The 17,008-nt window shown below is 37.4% G+C and overlaps 1 protein-coding gene across 1 annotated transcript; it reads right to left on the bottom strand.

Annotated features, from left to right (window-relative positions):
• Positions 1-14,556: 14,556 nt before the first annotated feature.
• LOC137728848 (chlorophyll a-b binding protein CP26, chloroplastic-like) lies at positions 14,557-16,468 on the bottom strand. Its single transcript, XM_068467631.1, has 6 exons — positions 16,148-16,468; positions 15,892-15,976; positions 15,750-15,800; positions 15,545-15,665; positions 15,286-15,420; positions 14,557-14,939 (listed from the first exon to the last, which is right to left on the bottom strand). The coding sequence occupies exons 1-6, from the start codon at positions 16,365-16,367 to the stop codon at positions 14,679-14,681; spliced, it is 873 nt and encodes a 290-aa protein (XP_068323732.1). The 5' UTR covers positions 16,368-16,468; the 3' UTR covers positions 14,557-14,678.
• Positions 16,469-17,008: the final 540 nt, after the last annotated feature.

Genomic DNA, 17,008 nt, shown 5'->3' with positions numbered 1-17,008 from the left:
GGTTCGTTGCTAGATTCCGAAGGCAACTGATGCCTTCCCCTTCTGATGTTTTGCCAAGTACTGGGGTGTCACATGATCAATCTCCAGTTCCCCCCTCTGGGATACTGCCGAGCACTGAGGCTTCACATGAGCAACCTTTATGAAGATCTTATTTGTTTGTTTTAACTCATGTATATGCACATATCTGTAATTTCTCGAAGATATTAATAGATAAGTTTTATTTCATTCAGTGTATTGTGCTAAATACAACAAAGCATATACTTCACTAAGATGTGGTACTTCTGGACCGAATATCAATTTATCTTTACCCTCATGAAGATAAATGATCATTCTTAGTGTCTACATCATTTGAGTATTCAACTCATAATCTTCAATCCATTTGATTCTTTAATATCATAAACATCATGGATAAGATTCGTGTTGGTAGATTGTTTGATCTGCAGTTCGAGACAATATTTCTCTCAACACTTTATAATTTTTCTAGACTTTTCAAGAGTTCCAATTTAACGTCATCAACTCTTGCAAGAGATTTTAGTATGTTGCAACAATATCATAATGATAGTACTCACTAAGTCAATTTATACCATCCAGTGGTATTGAGTACATAATTCATGTTTTACCCTTCTAGGGCTTAGTTCAAGCACTTTGAATCCTTCAGGGATTTTCCTTTGGAATTTATACAGGGCAATTTGCTCCCATGTATACTTGAGGGATTTACTTATGGAGATATGATATGGGCGACTCACAACCCTTTGTATATAATTCTCTATTCATATGAACTCGTTTACAAGAGTATAATTTCAAGTTTCAATTAGTAACCTTGTGTCATATCATATGAGTGTATTTCACTATATAATGCCCATATGTAACCTCCTTGGTTTAACATCTTTTGGCTATTTGTATTATATTCAAGTACATAGGTCCATTTTTCCACGTTCTTAGAAAATTGTAATGGAATTGTCTTTCTCCATTTTTGGCCAATAATTTTTGTTGACAGAAAAGAACATAACTCAATATCAACACAGCTCATTGATGAATTTAGTGGCTACTTATAAAAACCAAAATTACCATTGGTTATCATCAATCCGTGATCCCATATTCTCATGTGCATGCGCATGCATAAAAGCTTTTCATTTCTTTTGGATATCCATTGCCTCTTCACTATCTCCTCCAGGATAGTCGTAATTTAGAGAATGCAGATCATAACCTCTTTTTGAGCGTTATAGAGCTTAGATTTTAATCTCTACTTCCAGGAGTTGAGTCATTGGAACCTATACGTCTATCATGCTTCATGCATGAGACATCAAAATTCCCATGTTCGCGGATTGTCCTTTCTGGGACGTATATCCATGTGACGACTGTTATGCAACAGTTATGCTTCGAGAATGCAATAGTTCAGTAGTGTCATATTCTTCTTCATTCAAATGACTAAACCTTTTGAGTCTGAAGGTCTGCCATGCTTCAGGTGTGCAATAGATAAATCATTTACTGCCTCACTATATTGTCCAACAGGGACATTAATTCTTGTAGGCACATTTGTAGCAAGTATATGTGATTTCATCACTTTCGTTACATCATTAATGCATCTGCCATTTGATTGACACATCGTTGCATCATTCAATTATTCTTACTTCATTTTCTCATTAATTGCTTCGTGAATCAAAATAAGACAAATTCTCTTCGTTCTTCTGGAACGGTCTTTACTTATCATTCTTCTAGAACGGTGTTATTTTCTCATCGTTCTTCTGGAATGATGTTATTTTCTCCACCTAATGGAGGGAAAATTGTCTTATCAAAATGACAGTCCACAAACCATGCGGTAAACGTATCCCCAGTCAAGGGATCCAAATATTGAATGAACACCAATGCCCAATCCGCGATTATGCCTCATTTGAGTACGTTGTGACAATGCAATAGGCACAAAGATAACACAACCAAAAACTCGTAAATGTATAATGTTTAGCTGGTTCCCAAACACTAGTTGTACTGAGAAATATTGATGGTTGGTAACAAATCTTAACCAAATTAATAATGCATCATGCAAAATAGCATGTACCTATGTGAAAACTAGCAATTTTGTTTTCATGAGCAGAGCGCGGGTAATCAATTTCATCCGCTTACTAAATGCTTATGCTAAACCATTTTGAGTATGGACAGGAGGAACTTCTGGTCCTTATTTAATAGTCTGTAGACTGAGACTCTTATGGCCTTTATTACAGTTAAGTTGAGGCATTGCGGCACTTCAAACTTACTGTACTCATCAAGGAACTTCATGTCTTGATCTTGAGGATCAAGGGACTTCATGCTCGATCTTTTTGTATGATGGAACTTCGCGTCCAATCATTTTATATGACGAGGATCAAGAAATTGCAGGTTCTGATCTGATCAAGGAACTTCAGGTCTTGTATATACTTATCGTAACAAAAGATAAGTACAATAAATAAATTAAAGCAATAGGCGGTAATTTCAGCTGTAGTAAATAAATTGCATTTAAGTAAATAAAACTTGTGACAAGGGCTTTAATTCAGCACTATTCACATAAATCAAAAGTTAAAGCAGTAGGCAGTAAAATCATCCATGATAAATAAATTTCTTTAAAGTAAATAGAAATTGTGAAAGAGTTTTAAGCCAACACCATTCACATAAATAAATACATATATATTTTCTTCTTTCTTTTCAAATGGTGCAACACCATCCAAAAGCCTTTACCTTTTTTTTTTTATTATTATTTTTCTTTTTCATTCACATGCTGCATCATTCCAAAAACTTTAGCCCCGTTATTATTTTTCATTCAGATAGTGCAACTGCATCATTCTGTCTTTTCCATTTTTTTTTTATTTCTTGCTTTTTTTCTCAAATGGTGTCGTGCATTATTGCCTTTTTCAGATGGTGTCATGCATATTCCATAAACTTCCCCTTTTTTCTTTCTTTGTCTGTCTCTACCAGTCTCGAAACCCAGGACTAGCTAGGTTGTCATGGAGGTCACAAAAAACCAATTCAATCCAAAAAGGCTACCAGAGACTGGCGCTGTTCTTGTATGGCCCAAAGAACATGGCACCGCGATGCAAGAACCTCCCTATAAAGACATAGATGACGACGGAGTTGATGAAGGCACAAGAGAATGAGGTATGTGTGGAGTCAGTCCTGCCATCACCATCTCAGACAACCAAGTATTCATGGGAGTTCTCGAGATTCGTCGAAAACAACTCAATTTGGGTTTCCAAGTCTGATGAGATTCTTCTGGATCTCTGGAAACCAATTGTCAGGTACGAGTTTTCTTATCTCGTGACGACTACAGGTCGTACCGAAATTCGGTGAGGCGCTTCTAGCGCGGTGGGAGAGACATAAAATGAACATACCTTTTATTTTGTGAGATTTTGGTTGGCAGAGGTGAGAGGTAGATAATGCTTCACCGGATTTATGGCGTTGTGCTTTCCACTTACATGAGAGCTTCTCGTGCTGATAACTTGTTGTAAAATCGACGGTGTGTGCAGTGGAATAAATGAAATAAGACACAAAATTTACGAGATTCCTCTACAGTCAATGTGACTGGAGTACGTCCTCGGGGCAGCAATGGTGCTTTCATTTATAGCTGGAATAATAGGAGTACCAAAATAATTCTCTCTATTCTCTACTCTCTTCTTCATCTCTCTTTTTTCTTCCTATCTCTGCCGTGAGTCTTTCTCTTTGGTGTTGTGTGGGGTTTTGTATTTATATAGAAAATAAGAGTCATAGAAAGCAAGCTTTTGCAGATAGTGGAAGGGCAACTTGCCTAGTATTTAATTATTTGAGTGGACATCCACTGTTCTACAACACTTATTACCTTTTTAGGATTAATCTCAGTTTATTATTTTGAAGCTTTTGGGTTTTCAACATTTCATAAATCAAGTTTTTCTCGTCCCAATTTGGTACCTAAAGTCATAATTCTAGGACACTTTCATAGTTCATACATCCGTTAAGTTTTATGTCAAAACCTCTATTAACTTATGACATGACATCCACGTGAAAATAACTGAGCACCACATGTCAATATGGGCACACATGGATATTAAAAATTTAAAAGAAAATTAAAAAATAAATAAATAAATAAAAATCTAAACCTTAAACCTACAAAGAAATCATCCTCCTCTGGGATCATCAATCCCGTCCTCATCTAAACCATGCCTCAAATCCAATCCAATCCTGACCCTAAACCTAAAAAAAATCAATCTAGGGTGTTGCGAATTCGAACCAAAGAACCAAATTTCATCAATTACCATAAAAAATAAAGAACCCAGCTCTGTTTGCTCACTGAAACCTTCAATCCCACTGACGGTGGACATGGATATGGGGGAGGAGCTAGAATTCTGAGGAACCGCGCACAGCGAGTTCGAAATCGGCAACAAAACTCTTGATTTGGCTTTATAGGTAGATTTGTTGTTGGCTTCTTTGATTTCAAACATAATCAAATAGTTTGGTTTTCCATTTTTGAATTTGATGGTGTTGAATTTCATGGGTTTTCATTTAGGTTTGGAGAGGGAAGGGGAAGAGGGTGGGTGTGGAGGAGTGAAAGAGGGATGGGGTACTGGGTGCAGAGGAGGGAGATGAGAGACCTAAATTGATTTTTAATTTTTTAAAAATTTTAATATATAAGCCTATATTGAGACGTAGCATTAGTCATTGTACACGTGAACACCACATCATCAGTTAATGGAGATTCTAATAGAAAACTTAATAGATATATGAAAATGTCACAAAATTATGTTTTTAAGTACTAAACTGGAATAAAAAAAACTTGAAATGTTGAAAATCAAGAAACTTTAGGGTAACGAACTGAGATTAATCCTACTTTCTAATACCTAGTGAGTAGGAGCTAGCAGGCGAGCTTGGGGGTTGACTTCTTCAGGTTTGAATCTAACTACGCAAACCGTCCTCATTCTCCCATGCAGCAACGGTCGGTATCAACTGTCAAATTAATCATCTTATGCCACCCCCACCTCACCACGCTCACTCCCTCTCACTCATGTGCCGACATTGAGAGAAGAAGGCGATGACCTCTTCCGGGGCATCTTGGTAACCACAAACCCTTGTAAACCCATCTCTCTCGTGTAAGTGGTCACAACTTTAACAAATGCAGATATTGTTTTCATTTCTTAAAGGTTTTGATCTTTACATATCAGTACATGTGTTTTTTATTATTGGGAAAGAGTCATTTTTGGATTAATTGATATTCCATCTGGGTAATTATTGTAAATTATTGTACCATATATTGGACCTTAGTATTTGAGCCTTTAGCCCATGATTTATGTAAGAAGGAAGGAAACCCTTATTCTATGGAAATGATCTTTACCCTTGCTTTAGGAGGATGGCAAAGAGAGCAAACCCTAGCCTCCCATCGCCAAGGAAATGGCGTTGCTCATTGCCTAGCTTGTCAAACTATTTCTTAGGATATGAAGGTTTAAGTAATGACAGGTGTTTAGTGATTAGTGTGCCATGTGGCTAAATGTCATTAGTCCAAGCCTTGAGTTAATTATAGTTGTGTATTTCTAAGACAAAGTCATTGCCTTGTAATCATTATCCAAAAATATAATGATAAGTCGTTTTTCAACAAATTCTCTCTACTTCTCCAATATCTTTGTTTCCTCCATCTTCATTATCATGGTATCTTCATCGGTCGAGGCTCGCACCGTCGATTGACGATCTTCTTTGCTTCCGCTTGTTTAGCGTTTGTGTTGTTGTTTGGTTTCAGTCTTGCTTCAACTCCGGTGTTGATTGTCGGTGTAGTCGGCGGATCGTTTCAACCCTAGCATTTGGGGGTTTTTCTGCTTGTCGATTGATTCTTTTCCTCTGCGAAGATGATATTCTTCTGTCTGGTTGCTTGTTGATTATCGCTTTTTAATTGTTAGTGATTTGTTGGTTGTCTTGATTCTTGATCGCATAAACCTTAGTTTTTTTGGGGAATTCTTGATCGATTGAGTAGTTGTTTTCAATTTTGTATTATGTGAAGAAGTTCTTGTTTGTGCTTACATACTCACAATGGTAACCCCGGTGTAATTAGTTCTCACTCAATCACCGATTGCTTATCTAATTCTAAGTGTGAGCAATACTGTCACCGTGAAATTAGATGATTCCAATTATGTCACTTGGAATTTTCAAATGGAGTTATTATTAGATGGCAATGGAATATGTGGTTTTGTTGCTTACCCTAACAAGTTTGTTGAGACTGATTCTGAATGAGAAGTTGATGATAACACACTGGTGATTTCTGATGCATATAAGGTGTGGAAAATTCATGATAAAGCATTTATGACTCTTATTACTGCTACACTGTCACCTGCTGCCTTGTCTTGTGTGATTGGATGTCAGAGTTCTCAAGAAATGTGGCTGAATCTTAGAGAACATTTTGCAAATATGACTCGTACTAGCATTATTCAGATGAAGATTGATTTGCAGAATATCAAGAAAGGTCCTGAGACTGTTAATGAGTATCTTCAGAGAATTAAGAATACTAGAGATCAACTTGCTGCAGTTGGAGTTGTAATTTCTGATGAAGACATTGTAATTGTTGCTCTTCGTGGTTTACCTTTTGAATTTAACACAATTAAATCAGTGATTCGTGGTAGAGAAAACCTTGTATCCTTGAAAGAATTGGGGTCTCAACTTAAAGCTGAAGAGTCGACCTTAGAAGAAGTGGCAAAGTCAGTTCCTTTAATGTTTGCCATGCTTGCTCAATCTTCAAGTTTTGGAAGTCATATGGGCAGTTCATCCAGTGTGCCTCAGTTTCAACAATTGCCTTTCCCAACTCATTTTTCACAAATGGATGTTCCTGGTCCTTTGGCTTTTGTGTCTTAAATTGGATCAGAGTCCTACAATAATTTCAGGGGGAATAATATCAAAAACAAAGGCAAAGGCAAGAAGTTATTCTTAGGGTCTTAACCTTAGTTTTCTCAGTCTCAATTCTCTAGAGGGAACTAGTTTCAGGCCCAGTCTCAACCTGTGTATCAGTCTTTAGGACATCAAAGGTTACCATCTTAACCCCATCAACTCAATAGAAATGTCAAATCTGTGATAGGAAGGGTCACTCTGTGCTCAATTGTTATCAAAATGGGTGTCAAATTTGCCATAGAGTTGGTCACACATTTGCCACATGTTTTGATTGAGCTAATAATACTCCTCAGTCTTTCATTCCAACATAGGGATATTCTTCTCATTCACAAGGGTTTTCTGTTCCATATGCTTTTGGTTCTCTATATGGTCCACTCTCTGGTGTTCCACCTCAATATCAATCTTCTGCTGTTCTTTCTCCACAACAATATCCATTTTCAAGTGGAATGTCTCAGTCCTATTCTCATGTTGCCATGAATGCTACAACCACTTGATCTCCTTCAGCTCTATCACAAGAATATTGGTTGCTTGACTCTGAGGCAACAAATCATATGACCTATGAGCTTTCCAATCTTCAAGTGGCTGCACCCTATTCTTCTCCAGAAACTGTGAGCAGTGTAAATGGTGAAGGTTTATCTATTGCACACATTGGCAATTCCATGCTTCATACTAAGTCTTATAGCTTTAAATTGAACTCTATATTGCATGTTCCTCAGTTATCACAACACTTGCTGTCCATGAATCAACTATGCTAGAATAATAATTGCAGATGCATTATTGATGAGTCTTTTATTTGTGTGCAGGACAAGGTCACCCAGAAAGTTCTATTCCAAGGGCTGAGTAACAATGCAGTTTATCCCATTCCTATGTTCAAATCTAGACAATTTTCTCTAGTAGCATACTTAGGTAAAAAAGTGTCATCTTCTTTATGGCATTGTAGGTTGGGTCATCCAACAAATTCCATTGTTACACTAGCTCTTAATAAGTCTTCTATACCCTTTCATTGTAATTCTCAACCTCACACTTGTACAGCTTGCTTGCAAGGCAAGTTCACTCATCTTCCTTTTCCTTCTAATAAACCCAAGTCTGTAATTCCATCTGAGGTCACTCATTCGGATGTATGGGGGCTTGCACCTCAAATGTCTTTAAAAGGGTATAGGTATTATGTGTCGTTTATCGATGAATGTACTCGATATACTTGGATTTTTCCATTAATGAATAAAGCTGTTGTGTTTGGAGTGTTTGTGCAATTCATGCATTTATTCACATTTTTTTCAATTCCAATATTAAAATTTTCCAGAGTGATGAGGGTGGGGAGTATGTTAGTCACCAGTTTCAAACCTTTCTCACCACCAAGGGTATTGTTCATCAAAGGTCTTGTCCCTATATGTCAGCCCAAAATGGCTTAGCTGAGAGAAAAAAATAGACATATGGTTGAAAGTGCAATTACTTTACTTCAACAAGCTTTTTTGTCTCCTCAGTTTTGGTACCATGTGTGTGCTATTGCTATTTACTTTATCAATAGGATGCCTACACCCACTCTGTGTATGAAATCTCATTTTGAATCTTTGTTTCATGTGCCTCCTCGATTGGATCATTTAAGGATTTTTGGGTGTGCTTGTTACCCTTCTATGAAACCTTATCGATCTCACAAACTTGAACCTAAGACCACTAAGTGTATTTTCTTGGGGTATGCTGCTCAATACAAGGGCTACATTTGCTAATCAATGAAAGATCACAAGTTAATTGTCTCTAGACATGTGCTCTTTGGTGAAGATAAATTTCCCACTTTATCATTAAAAGTCTTACCTCTGTCTAAGTCATATGTGTCTTCCCATGTGGTTCATCCCAACATTTTTTCATCTCCACCCATGGTTCCTATACCTTTACCAGTTGTATTTAAACATAGTCAAACTGCAATTCCTTGTGTTACTCAGGCTCATACAAGCAATAGTTATGATCTTGTCCTCCCTACTTCATTTTCTACATCGAGCTCTACTCTTGGGGTTCAAACGACTTCTGAGCTGCTTACACCATGTATTTCCACTGCTGCTGGTGATTCAGAGTTACATCCACTCATTACTACTTCTCAAGTGTCCGAGTTGCAGCAAATACTTATTTCTTCTCATAATACACATCTTACGCAGACCAGGTCTAAGTCTGGGATTTTTAAGAAGAAAAAGGGTTTTTTCTGTTCAAGTAAAGTCTAATCCTGATGCAAAACCACAGTCCTATAGTGTTGCTTCCAAATCTGTACATTGGCAAATTGCAATGGATGAGGAAATATCTGCTTTAATTTAGCAACACACTTGGCATTTTGTTCCTTTACCTTCTAATAAGAATTTGGTAGGGTGTAAGCGGATTTACAAGATCAAGAGGAACTCTGATGGGTCAATTGCACAATATAAGGTGAGGTTAGTGGCTAAAGGGTTCTCCTAAGAAGCCGGACTTGACTACTATGAGACTTTTAGTCATGTTGTGAAGCCAACAACAGTGAGGTTAATAATGGCATTGACTGCAACAAAAGGTTGGAAGTTGAAACAATTGGATGTAAAAAATGCTTTTTTACATGGTGTGCTTAAGGTGGAAGTTTACATGGCACATCCACAAGGATACATTGACAAAGCACATCCTGATTATGTTTGCAGGTTGCAAAGGTCTTTGTATGGTCTCAAATAAGCCCTAAGGGCTTAGAATGACAAGTTCACCAAGTTCTTACTCTCTTTGGGGTTTAAATGTTCCTATGCTAATCCATCTTTATTTGTTATACATGATGGCATATCCCTGGTTATCTTGCTGTTTGATAGGATTAAAAGCACACCACAAAGTAGCACACAAATGTCCTATTGATTTTCCTTATTAACACTAAGATTTGTCAATTGTAGCATATGAAAATAAGGGTCTTTCCCGCAGAAGATTGTTTTATCTAACTACTTAAAATGTCACAAAAACTGTGTTGCTGTCCCTACTGATCAGTCACCGAAAAATAATTATTAGACCAACTTACACTTATCTAAAGTCTATGAAATTTTATATGAAGACACTAGACACATAGAGCTACACTCACACAAATTTTTGGAGTTGATTTGCTATTTAAATTAAATCGAACAAAAACAGATTTTAAGTAGTTCGCATATTAAGAAAAACGAGTTAGGGGAATTGCTATCCACCACCAAATAATCATACAAACATGTTATGTTTCATTCAAATTCCTTCTATTTCTAGATGAAGATGCTCAAGTTGGCTCAATGTTAGAACTCAACCTATTACTCTTTCGTATGTGGTATGTTAAGAGAATGGCATTTTCAACTTAACTTAGTCCCTAGCATGCAATCTAGAATGGCGTGTTCATAGATTTAACAAGTAGAAATCATTAAGAACGAAAAGAGTTTGAGTCAGCACAAGGCATCGTAAGTACTAGCATTGTCTTACTTATCCTAGAAATTGATTCACATGTTAATCGCAATTAACAAGTACTACTCTAGAACATATGTAGGTCCTCATTTGACAAGGGCAGGCACACACATTCATAGCATTAGAATCCTATATATCCTTACTAAGTATGCATCCATAGAAAACACATAAAGAATTCATCAATGAGACAAGTAGTGAACCAATTTTCATCCATTCATAAAAGTAATTCAAACGAAATGTCATAACAAACTTGCAATCATATTCGGGGCTTCAAAACAGCCCCTAACTACTAAAAATTAGTTACACATAATTCTCAAATTAAACCAAAAGAAAGACATGAGTTTGAGAAGATAAAACCAAAAGAAGAGAATGCGAAGATTTCCTCCTTCCTTTCCTTCCTTCCCTAACGCAGCAACCTTCTTTTTTCCCTGCTTTTCTTCCTTTTTTCCTATCTTTTTCTTTCACCTTTTTTCTTCCACACTTTTCCGCTGCAACCTGCAGCCCTTTTCTTCTTTTCTGCTGCCACAATTTTTTTCCATAACTCACCCCACTAACAGCCATTTAGTGATGACAATAAGTGAGAGGAAATGCTAAAACAATTGTAACTCTTTGGGCAGCCTTTATGCCAATTACTCTCACTTAATTTTCCATTTCCTCTGATATTTGAATAGGTGTTAGCTGGCTTGTTCTTGGCTGCATCAGTTTTGGCTGTTAGTTTTATTGGATTTATTGCTTTCAATGCTTTCTTGTCAATTACAAACTGCTCAGCCTCTTGGGAACCTTTCAGTGTTAAAATGGCCATAATTTCTTCTAGAAAAATGATATTAACAATCCACGAAATGCTCCAGAAAATAGACATCCATAGCTTTCCAAGAATATAAGTCTCATTCTTTAATTCATTCTGAACTGTCCGCAACTTGCTTCCAAAGTCAGCTGACCTGCATAAGCAGTTTTGATGAATTTGTTACTTAAAATTCCACTTGCGTTATTTTTCTTTTCTTTACTTGACAAATCCTACAAAACACAAAAACAAAGTAAATAGCTCAAAAATATAAGGAACTAACTAAGAAAAGACAAGTGAATTTGATGTAAAATATATATAAATATGAGCTTATCACTGTTGTATGTGGACGATATAATTCTTACTGGGGATAGAGATGTTCAGATGTAGACTATTATATCTCAACTTACCAAGGAGTTTGATATGAAGGATTTGGGGGTTTTGCATTTCTTCCTTGGTTTTCAGATAAAGTATCAATCACAGGGTCTATTTGTTCATCAATCTCAATATATCAAAGAGTTGTTACTTAAGATGGATATGCTTAATTGCAAATCATGCCTCACTCCCTGTCATCCAAATAAAAAACTTTTGAAAACTGGCAGTTTAGTTTATTCAGATCCCAAGACTTATAGGAGCATTGTGGGAGCTTTGCAGTACTTAACTTTCACTAGGCCGGATATAACCTATTATGTTAACCAAGTCTGTCAATTCATGCAGTCACCTTTGGATTTTCACTTTGTTACTGTTAAGAGAATTCTTAGGTATCTCAAAGGTACAATGGATTGGGGCATGTGTTTTAGACCTGGTTCTCTATCTGTCAAAGCTTATACATATGCTGATTGGGCTGGGAATCCCAATGATCGTCGATCCACTACCGGTTTTGTTATTTTCTTGGGTCATAATCCTATCTCTTGGTGTTCCAAGAAACAGCATATTGTTAGCAAGTCTTCTGCTGAGGCAGAATATAGGGCAATGGCAACTACTACTGCAAAACTTGTTTGGTTGTAGCAACTACTCAAAGACTTGCATATTGACAGTTCTATACCCCCTTGTTGCATTGTGATAATATTTCTGCTATGTCTTTAGCAACTAACCTAGTTTTGCACTCCAAAGCAAAACACATTGAGGTTGACTGCCACTTTGTGAGGGAGCGTGCTCAGCAAGGTTGCATTTCTTTGCAGTTTGTTGCATCTGTGGAACAATATGCAGACATTCTCGCCAAAGGTTTATGTTCACCTTTGTTTTTTGTGCATTACTCCAATCTTATGCTTGGTCAATCACATCATAAGTTTGAGGGGGAATATTAGGATATGAAGGTTTAAGTAATGATAAGTGTTTAGTGATTAGTGTGCCATGTGGCTAAATGTCATTAGTCCAAGCCCTGATTTGGTATTGAGGTGCTTCTGAAAAAAGCGGGTATCAAAAAAAGCTAGGAGCTATGTTTGGTATACATTCGACTTTAGCTTTTTTTTTACAGTTTTGGGTGAAAAAAAGCCAAAAACACAAAGCTGCAAAACCTAGCTTTGAAAAATCGACTTTTTTTTGCTTGCCCAGCTTCTGCACAAACTAATTTCGCAAGAGGTGCTGAGGCCTTTAATGAAATTTTTCAATACCCAAAATGGCCTTCACTAATTAAATAAATTATACATTATACCCGTCAACTTCGTCGTTGACCCCACCACGTCTCTCTTCCATCCTCTCTGACTCTAAGCTTCTTCGAAATTCTGGGACAAGAGCGGCGGGAGGTTCGTTTTGTTGAAATTCAGGGCCCTTTCGTCGGATTTCTGGGTCAAAATCTGGGTTGCACAAAGAATGCTAGATCTGCTTGACACCCAAAATCTCAACAGGAAAGCCTCGATGCCTTCGCCGCTAACACCAGCGGTAAGTCCTGAAATCGAAGTTCATCCATCTTCTTTGAATCGGTTGATGTGACCCAGCCTTCCTTTCCCCATGACCTAGCCTTCCTTAGGATAAGACAGAGAGAGAAAGGGGAGAGAGGGAATGAGCGGCGGAAGATGACAAAGGTTCTGGAAAAATAAAATAGGGACAAGGTAAAGAAGAAAAGACTCTTAGAGAAAATAATAGAATAAAAAAAATTATAAATATCTTAATAAAAAAAAGGTAAAAGTACATTCTTCGAAGCTCACAACTATTTATAAATACTTTATATAAATCTTATAAATGTCATAATAAAAGAAAAGATGAAAAATTTATTATATAATATTCAACATCATATCTTTTTTAGTCATTTTACACCGTCGCAGAGGTTTTACATAAAAATTTACCAAACACTTTAACACTGTTGTTTTTTTTTTTTTTTTTTTTTGGCTAAAAGCAGTTTTACAAAAAAAAAAAGTTTACCAAACACTTTACTGCTTTATTTCACAACTGTTTATTCTCACAGCACATCAGAAGCAGGTTTAGCACAACAATACCAAACCAGTCCCTAAGTCTTTAGTTAGTTATAGCTGTGTATTTATAAGACAAAGTCATTGCCTTGTAATCATTATCCAAAAATATAATGATAAGTCGTTTTTCAACAAATTCTCTTTGCTTCTCCAATATCTTTGTTTCCTCCATCTTCGTTATCACTCTTTATATGACTTTGGTGAACTACTCCTGGTTAGGGGTGCAACTCGGACAGGTTGGGTGGGTTGGAAGGTCAACCCAATCCTAACCCAACTTTTACAATTCGGGCTCGGGTTCGAGTTGTGTTTCATTCGGGTTCATTTGGGCTCGAGTTTAATTGGGTTAGGGTTTACTTGGGTTGGGTTTGGGTTGCCCAACTTTTTCAGGTTTAATCTTGTAACAACTTACTTTCCAAGAATTCCTAAAAAAATTAAGCCAAGTAGCATCAAAGCTAGCTAACTCTAATTTCATAAATCAATCTACTATGAAGCTTTAGGATTTAGAGACTACGAATATGGGCTGACTAATCAAAACCTCTTATTTCCTAAAAGCTTGAGTATTTATAAAGGGTAATTTATTAAAAAATTATTATAAAGGTTGTTGGTTTTTTGACTTGGCACACTTGGGTCTAGTATGAGTATTAATTGATATAGGTTACAATCTAGTTAGATTGGGTTTGGTTAGTCGGGTTAGGTTTGGTTAGTCGGGTTAGGTTGGGTTGGGGATGGACAGGCAAATGACCAACCCAACTCAACACAATCAATGAACGGGTTGAATGGGTTGGGTTCGGACGGATTATAACTAAAAAAAACCTACTTGTTCGGGTTTAAATTCGAGTTGGACATGGACGGGTTCGGATTGGCCCAACCCAAGTTGCACCCCTACTCCTGGTTCGAGAAGCCTTATAGTCGCTTTCAAAAAAAAAAAAAAAAAAAAAAAAATCGAGCCTCCATGTACATTGTAGCTCTCTTAATTTACATGGTGAAATCGGATCAACACCAATGTGGACGTAGCCCCAACATGAATGACGTAATACCCCAACATGAATGACATAGTACTTATTATAACAACGAACGTACGAAACACAGTGAAAAGATAAATGCAATTCCATTAAAGGATTAAGGTTAAAAACATAAAAGCCTTTCATACTCGATGTGATATACAATGCATGTCAATTTTGATTGGAGGAGGACAAAAAGGAAACATAAAATTACAGGGTTGGAGCTCTTTCGATAGAGCCACCAATCACAGTCAGCAGGTTGTTGCCGAAGGGATCGCTCAGATGCTTTGATAGGTTTTCAACAGGGCCTTCTCCGGTTACATACGCTTGCAGGAAGAAACCAAGCATGGAAAACATGGCAAGTCTTCCGTTCTTAATCTCCTTTACCTTCAGCAATGCAGCCTGGTCTGGATCCTTAGCGAGCCCCAGTGGATCAAAAGGACCACCTGGGTGAAGCTTGTCCTCAAGTTCCTACAACAGTCATGAGACTGTCAATTTGTCATCCTTAATTAAATTATTATTTTGCTTAAAAGGACATCTATAACAGCAAATACGTAAGTTATATCTAGCTAAACTCATTCGGCTTCGACCTCAGGTTTACGGAATTTTCATGAGGAAAACCAAGTTCCAGTGTTTTAACTCAATGGTTCTACTTGCACGTTTGGAACTATTTCTAGGCTGTAGTTACCTTGTACACTAATATAGTCGGACTAACTTTCTAAAGTTGTATTACCTTTTTCAAATTAATATTCAGAATTGTTAGTTCAGACAATAACAAACAATGATATAAGAAAATAAAATGAATCTAGGTACGTACCAAACCATTTGTGAGTCTGTAGTATTCAGCTCCACCAAGAAGAACAACCTCAGCAACAACAGCGAAGATAAGATTAATCGGTATGTTCTTACCAAAGTAATTCAATGTGTTCCCGTCAAGGAGTAGAGCTCCTGTCTGCATTCATGTCCTCATCATGTGTACAAAAAGAGTCAACAATCTTTCAAACTTTAGTCCAATTACTCTTAGCAAGTTGCAAGAATTGTAAAATTTAAAAGAAAATGAAATGCGAATGAATGACCTTGAACCAGACAGCCTCAGGGCCGCAGTTAGCGCCAAATTTGTTGAAGGCCTCTGGAATGATGAATCCGGCTGCACCAAGCATAGCCCACCGAGCGTGGATCAACTCATACGCTTGGTATCTGCATTGACATTCATCAACTTATTAAACTGAATTAAGGAGAAATTAAGCATGAGAGAAACAGATGAGAGAGGATTTGCATTACTTGCTGAAGTCTTCTGGCTTCTTGCCTAGCCCAAAAGGATCATATCCATAACTGCATTAACGAAATGGACAATCCTTGATTAGATTAGATATCTGGTAATTAATTAAGTAGCCAGAGAGAGAGAGAGAGAGTACTATCTTACTCTCCAGGAACTTCTCCAGTCAAGTACTCTGGGATCTCTGATCTGTCCAAGAGCCCCGATGGCAAGAAGATTCTTCTATCAGGACCTGAAATACGAATACCACCATGAACATAATTAGCTAATGAATTAATCTAATTCTAATTAGCTAGGTGCATTACATTTATGTGTTTAAGTCCACATGTTATCTTACATTCTTCATCAAGTGTGTGACATATGTTAAAGATGAGCAAGTATACACATTTAGATATACACTTACCATACCACTTGGAGAGCTCTTCATCAGCGGGAGCAACAGCCTTGGCCTTGGGAGGTGGCGCAGCCTTCTTCTTGGAGAAGAGTGCGACTGTCTTGAAGGTGGCTGGGGTGGTGGCTGACGGGGCCGACCTCGCTGCTCTGCTGAAGTTGCCCAGGCTGTTTCCGAGCACTTCAGACACGCTGAGGGAGGCGGCCGCTGTCGATGCTGCCAGAGAAGCCATTTGAATATCAGATGCACTCACAACTATTCTCAGCTACAAGTACTTGCTTCGTCCTGCCCAGCCAGGACACCCTCTCTATATCTCAGTACTCAGAAGCAATGGCTGAGAAGGGATATACTATAAGCTTGATCTGGTGGATGTCGACCTGCCACGTTGGATTTTTGTTGCTGTCTTTGATTGGTTAGCATTGAACCTGTGCAATCCATTTCTATGATTTCATAGGATGGATTTGCTGATTTGGCAGATGATGCTGCTGACGTGGTATGCTCTTGAAACCCATGGATAACATCTTCAATCCGAAAATGTTGATGATTGGACTCCCTCTCTTTTAGGTCTCAGCCATGCACCCTTTTTCATGTTCAAAATTTTACAACAAATAGCCAAACCCAAGGTAGACGAACAAGTGAATGCTTTCACTGTTTCACTTTCCCTCCTCGATAGTTTTTACCGGATCAGGATCCTCTCCTGATCTTTGTATGGAGATCCTCATGATTAAGAAGTGTAGGCCATTAAATGAAAATCTAACGGTTATAATTATTATAACTTTAAAGGGATCTCATGTTTGTAACCGTTAGATTTTTATTCAACGATCCACACTTCTTGGTCATGAGGATCCCTATACAAAGATCAGGATCCTGATC

The sequence above is a fragment of the Pyrus communis genome, chromosome 3, assembly GCF_963583255.1.
Source record: "Pyrus communis chromosome 3, drPyrComm1.1, whole genome shotgun sequence".
Classification (NCBI taxonomy): Eukaryota; Viridiplantae; Streptophyta; class Magnoliopsida; order Rosales; family Rosaceae; genus Pyrus; species Pyrus communis.
Note: the sequence above shows the minus strand (reverse complement) of the source record. Positions and strands in the feature narration are given on the sequence as shown.

Excerpts from the sequence above, each read along its gene's own strand:
- LOC137728848 (XM_068467631.1), bottom strand. The coding sequence starts at position 16,367 with ATGGCTTCTCTGGCAGCATCGACAGCGGCCGCCTCCCTCAGCGTGTCT. Across the intron at positions 15,801-15,891 it reads ACTGGAGAAGTTCCTGGAGA|TTATGGATATGATCCTTTTG; the intron begins GTAAGATAGTAC and ends TCGTTAATGCAG. Across the intron at positions 14,940-15,285 it reads ACAGACTCACAAATGGTTTG|GAACTTGAGGACAAGCTTCA; the intron begins GTACGTACCTAG and ends TGACTGTTGTAG.